The sequence below is a fragment of the Trametes versicolor genome (assembly GCF_000271585.1).
Source record: "Trametes versicolor FP-101664 SS1 unplaced genomic scaffold TRAVEscaffold_11, whole genome shotgun sequence".
Lineage (NCBI taxonomy): Eukaryota > Fungi > Basidiomycota > Agaricomycetes > Polyporales > Polyporaceae > Trametes > Trametes versicolor.
This window is the reverse complement of record NW_007360331.1, coordinates 559,856-565,833: the sequence shown is the minus strand read 5'-3', so window position 1 is coordinate 565,833 and position 5,978 is coordinate 559,856. Positions and strand designations below refer to the sequence as shown.

The window sequence follows — 5,978 nt, the reverse complement described above, 5'->3', positions numbered from 1 at the left end:
GTGACTGCGAAGCCGATAACTCGAAAGTGCACTGATTTTTGACATTATGGTAGAGCTTGAACCTGCTTCGGAAGTGCGCGTCAGTCTTGGGGAAACTCGACGAGCATCACCGCTTCATCATGGCCATTGCGACGGGGGATATTCCTCGGCTCCGCCAGCTCGTCCACCAGTGCATCAAGGAGAAGGCAGGCATAGGTGCGATCGTTAATCGCGTCGAGGAAAGCTTGAACAACGTGTATCATGCTCGAGGATATGGTGCAGATGATCACGATATGTCTCTTCTCGTCCTCCGTCTGGGCGGCCGGAAACTCCTCTACTCGATGAGCCATTATATCTCCCTCCCCTCCATTCGTTCTCTCCGTCGCGCGAAGGTCTTCACGAAGCTCATGCCATCTCTTGGGACTCCGAAGGTCGAGGAGGCACTGTTCAATATCAAGCAGATCTTCGACCCCAAGATGTCGGAGCTGAATACGGCACGCCATCCTGCACGCACCGGTTCGTCGCTCATGATGGATGAGATTAGCGTCGAGGAGAAGTCGGAATACTTCCCTCACACGGACTCTGTTGGCGGCTTCTGCCGAGAGCACTCGGCGTCAGTGAATACACGACTGTCTACCTTCGACAACGCGGTCAATATGGCTCATCGCTTACATGACGGGACCCTTCACTATGGGAAGGAAGCGTCTGTGATTGCGGTCGGGTCCTTTGCACACTCTTCACGGTTACGTGGCGCTTTCCCCATCCTCATGTCCCCGACCTGCAAGACGGAATCACCACACGGCTCTGCCGCGATCGTAACGAAGGTTCTCCGAGCACTCGAGGAAGCAGGGCTACGCGACCTTCTCGGCGATGTTTGGAGCTTTGCGTCCGATGGTGATGCAGGTCGCCGAGCAATGGTTTACGATCTGTTCATGGAGCAAGAGGTAACCGATGGCCATTCTCTTTACCCGCTTGTTGGCGGCCTTACGGGTCTGAACCGCTTTGTTGGGCATAGTAATATCACGGCAGATTTTGACTGGAAGCACGAGCTCAAACGTACGTCCGACATATAGTGGTTTTTGGTACTATACAGCGAGCTAACAATGAAACCCAATTTAGGTATCAGTAGGCTGTTCCGCACTCTCGAAGGTATCACCATCGGGACCACCGTAATCAACCATGAGACGTTCAAACGACATCTCCGGCGTGGAGATCGTGTTGAAGCCGACGTCTTGCGGCTCATGAACCCCGCGGACTCCCAGGACGTACCTCGCGCGATCGAATTCCTCGAGGCGGTCGAGGAGATCAAGGACCTACCTACCGACGGTTGTAGCCCGGGCGAGCTGCAGGAAGCTCAGCTTGTCGGTCTTGTCGGCGATATATTCATGTCATTCATGGATGCGTTTGTTCGCCCCGACTGGTCCCTCTCGCAGCAGCTGGTCTCGCTTAGCAAGTTCGCTCATGCAGCGTTCGCGCTCTTCCGCATTCACGGGGTCAATTTTATGCCGAATCAGCTGTATAGTGATATGCAGATGACGGTCAAGAACGCATTCTTCTGCATCGCAAAGCAGCAGGAGTTGGACGGATCACAGCCCTTTTACCTGTTCCTTCTTGGCGACGATCGACTCGAAAATCTCTTTGGACGGGTGCGGATGCAGGGAGGACACAGTCCCAACTTCTCCTTCAAGCAACTAGTAGATCGTCTTGCAGCAGCCATGGATCTCGACGCAATCTTCACCCGACACCCTTCCCTTGACCCTGGGTTCCGTCGCCTCAAGATTACTCGTACGGAACACCTGGATCATCTGAATCCGGAGTCTTGGAGAGGAGATGCTGTCGCAGACCAGGTCAGTCTTGACAATGCATGGCGTGAAGGCCAGGTTGCCGCTCAGCAACTGCTCGACCGTGTTTTACCTGGTGTCTCTCTGGACTTTCCACGCTTCTTCAAGGAGAACCCTGCTTGCGATCTCCTTCGGCCACACGGAGGGAACAAGTACCCTGGAAAAGCTCTCGACTCCGAAGATCGCTCTCTTGAACCCAGTGAGCTCCGGCCTGAGCCCTGCACGTCTCCTCACTTGTCAAACCCGACTGGATCCCCTGCTGTCGCAGCTCAGGGAGCCCGGACAGATGCGAATCCGCCCCCGTCAACCCGTTGGCAAGTGCCGGTGTCGGATACTGCTCCGACGGCCCCGCAGTCCAGTGGTACTTCATCACTGTGAGTTTATTGAAGCATTTCTGCGCGATGCCTGTTCACCATTAGCCTCTCTACAGCCATGTTATACCGCAGAGCTCCCCGCACCCATCGGTGGGCCCGTGTCCTGTAAATCTTGACCCTGGGCCGGGCGACACCTCCTACGACATGTATGAGTTGTCTGAAGCACAGCTGGAAAGTCTCGCATCCGAGTCCTTACCTGATTCCGCTGCTAATGATACTGGTGGCGGCGAGGACGATCCAGACACAGGGACGGATGGGATAGACCTCGAAGAAGCTATCGAAGAAGAGGATTACCAGCAACTTCCACGAGCTCCGAACCTGTCCGGGAGTCCCGTCGACTACTGGATTGAGTATAAGGGAAGGAAGCTACACAAGGCATCGATTTGCCGTCTGGTTATCACCCCCGACTATGTTCGGAAGTCGCACGAACGCGTCTTCCGTGTTCGGGGGTATACTATGGACTGGAAGGTACGGACAAACTACGATTCCGCGGACATGCTCGGAAATGATGCGTACATGCTGGGCGACCTCTTCGTGACTCTCGTTCGCTGTGATAGCAAGCTTGCGTGTCTCGCTGTCATGAAGACAATCATTATCGAGGAAAAGGGCACCCGCGTCGAACGAGTCCTGAATCGGAATCTCGCACATGTTGCTTCTGGCATCAAACTTTCTGGACAGCTTCTTTCACTGCGGTCGGTCCCTTGCACACGATACTCGAGCTCCACCCTCCCCCGAGACCCCGACTCTCTCGATACACCATACTCCTGGATCTGGGACGGGACCTTTGCACAACTAGCTCTCCCTGGCAAACACCCCACACCCTCATCGACATCGAAAGCTTCACGGAAAACCTTGGTCATACGTCTTCCGAGCCACGTATGCGAACCTGTCAAACCCCACATCATCGACGTCAAGGATAGACTCCCGCTGCAACAGCTACCCAGTCTTAATGTGTCAGGGCTGACATGGGAGCTTACCGATGCGGAACTCACGGTCCTCACGACCAATGTCTGGGACAAAATCAAGAGGCACGATGCACTGTTCAACCTTCCTAACTTCGGAACGAGCGAGAGGTTCCCGTATGTGGATTCCGAAGGTGCGTGGCCGTCGCCTTTACTGTTCATGTTCAACTTCGCCTGATACAGCCACTACTCCGTATATATGTACCCTTATCTAGGAAATCCAACGTTTTACTGCGAAGAGGCTTCGCAACGACTTATGGCCGCTACGCAAAAGCTTTCAGACGACAAGTTCCGGTGCTATCACTGTCTCACTGTCATGGATCGACGTCTCGCACGCAACCATGTCGGCGGCCATATCCTGAAGGCCATGCGCCATGTCGAAGAAGGGCTTGCTGGTATTCCAGTAGGTGCGGCTGCTGTTTCCGAGCACGATGTTACTGATTGTGTTCTGGTATTGCTTACTAGGTTGGCTCCGAGATGCCTTGCGGGTTCTGTGGACGATCGGGCATCTCTATGTGCTCGCAGCTTTACCTCACTGCTGGAAGGTCTCCCCAGCCTCGTAGCGATTGCCCCCACTTCTACGCATTCCAGTACAAGAGCAGCCTCAAGTCTACGCAGACGATGCCTTGCACGAACACTCCCATCCTCTGCCCCGTCCCTGGCTGTACTCAGAGCACCCCAGACAAGCTTTTTACGGCGGTATGGAAGTACAACATGCCTCAGCACGTCCGCATGCAACATCCCGGCTACTCCATTGACGGTTTCGAGGAAGGAACACTTCTACCACAACTTCTATGTGTCATGGATATCACACATGAGGAGGAGAAGGCCCTCGGTATTCCGGAGGGTGTCATCCCGGCCCTCAAGCGCACTGACATCTTGTCTCAAGCTCCGAGTACGCAAGGTAAGTAAACTGCTACTGTCTCTGCGCTCCTCGATATTCACTTTGCCATCGTTTAGAGGAGGGAGACTCAACGCGCACGTCGCGCGGCGGGCGCAAACGGCCGTCCGAGCCTGATCTTAGTGCGCAAGGCAAGCGCGTACGGCGGACCATGCCACCGTAAGCTACCATATCAGAAGCGCTTCCGCGAGCAGCTCTCAGCGTAGTAATGTAAGTGCAATTCCTTCAACAAGACCGCCGCGCGTCATGCATTAACATCGGGCACTAGATGCACATAGTATACACCTCATGCGAATAATCTACAGTTCAAGTTCATATAGCTTTAGTGCATCCTCGTAGTCGATGTTACACCTGTCCTAATCATAATGCTTCCGCGTTGATTTTTGTGGCCCTCCGCTATTTCTTTCACTGTGCAGGCTCGTACGCGCGTCGCGCAGACCTTTTAGGTATCGTGCCGCGCGACGCGTCGCGCGTACTCTTCATAGCGCGCTCTGGACGTATTGCGTCATATCAGCCCGCTTAGCTCGGTAAAGGGGGGGGGGAGGGGGGGCACCCGGTTCCCGGGGTCCCTGGAAAGTGAGAGGTCAGTGTCGAAAAATCTGATTCTGCCTGCCTCTTGGCCGACCCTGTCTAGAACACCGCCCGATTGCTTTCTGGTCCGTTACAAATACGATCACCAATCGATACACGTTTCCTTTGTAATCCAATAGAAACACGTCCGCACGGGAACCCCTGGCCAGATTGCAGCCATGCAAGCTCGAAGTGTGCACCGGCCGCCCAGGTCTCAGAGTGTGCCACCATACAGTCAGAGAGATTGGCGGTGATGCCGCGGCCGCCCGAGACAGATCTGAGTGTGCCAGGGTCCGAGATATCCAGCCGCTCGTGCACGGCACCACGCAGTCAATTTGGAGCGAATGGTGCAGCGTGCGGATGGCGGAGATGCGAAGCGAGCCTGAGGGCACCGGCACTCGGTCTAAGTGAGCGCTGTGCCAGATTTGGCAAGCGGTGTGGTTCGGAGCGCCCGCCCTCGCGGACTTGGCGCCAACCCGGATATCGAACTTTATTCCAGACACCTCTCTTCCTCCTCCCATGTGCTCGCGGCTGGTCCTCGCATACTCCCTCGCTGTTTAATTCGACTAGCCGTGTGCTACAGACATGTATCAGGCTCCTTATGATGTCTAAAGAAACCGCTCAGTACGGGTTACACACTGTCCAAGGCAGGGTCCTGGCCGCTCACCGATCAGCCACCGCAAAACCGCCATTGCCCACCGAAGCAGTTCCCATGTGTTCTCGTCTCGGAGAGGGCCGTTACCGCGTACCTGGGCGACAGCTCGAATACGGCAGGAACACGGGGTTATCCTTCTGCTGCGGTCATTTCGCCACCGCCCTGGGACGGCCTCCACTCGGGATGACTCTCGCGATCTCCGAGTCCCTGGATTGACAACGGGATTCTCTGCGCCTCGCGCCTTGCTAATAACACCTGACAACCCCACCGCCGCCTTCTCGTGTCCGTCGATAGCCCACGTTACAACATTGAGCCTTGGTTCGATCCGTCAGCTTCTCGCTGCAAGTGTATGGTGTACCGCCAAACAAGGGACAGCTTATGAGCTGTTTGTATCCCCGCCGTGTCCGTGCTTCGCTCGCGCGGTAACCACATAGACCGGACAGAACGTCCCTTCTGCATGCCGTACGGAGCATTCCGAGGAACGCTACGCCCGTCGGATTTGATGTCGGTACGCTCCAGTCCTGCCGAATTCCCGTGCAAAACTGATCTTGTGTTGAACTTCTGTGTCTACGGCTGTGCCGGACCGGGAGTGGCAGTGATAGTGGCTGTGCGTCTACCATACGCCAGCATGGACTTTCCTACTTACCATATACGTACATTCTTTTGTTCTGTACTTACTTGGCATCCTGCCATCCC

At 55.3% G+C, this 5,978-nt stretch overlaps 3 protein-coding genes across 3 annotated transcripts; all 3 read left to right on the top strand.

Annotated features, from left to right (window-relative positions):
• Positions 1–272: 272 nt before the first annotated feature.
• Positions 273–1,052, top strand: TRAVEDRAFT_132309 (uncharacterized protein; the record flags this gene model as incomplete). Its single annotated transcript, XM_008044768.1, has 1 exon — positions 273–1,052. The coding sequence occupies one exon, from the start codon at positions 273–275 to the stop codon at positions 1,050–1,052; it is 780 nt and encodes a 259-aa protein (XP_008042959.1).
• Positions 1,053–1,238: 186 nt separating this feature from the next.
• On the top strand, positions 1,239–1,859 carry TRAVEDRAFT_88281 (uncharacterized protein; the record flags this gene model as incomplete). Its single annotated transcript, XM_008044767.1, has 1 exon — positions 1,239–1,859. A coding segment is annotated over one exon (621 nt), but the record flags the coding sequence as incomplete, so codon positions are not given.
• Positions 1,860–3,412: 1,553 nt separating this feature from the next.
• On the top strand, positions 3,413–4,068 carry TRAVEDRAFT_132679 (uncharacterized protein; the record flags this gene model as incomplete). Its single annotated transcript, XM_008044766.1, has 2 exons — positions 3,413–3,559; positions 3,622–4,068. 2 exons carry the CDS (start codon positions 3,413–3,415, stop codon positions 4,066–4,068), a joined length of 594 nt encoding a protein of 197 aa, XP_008042957.1.
• Positions 4,069–5,978: the final 1,910 nt, after the last annotated feature.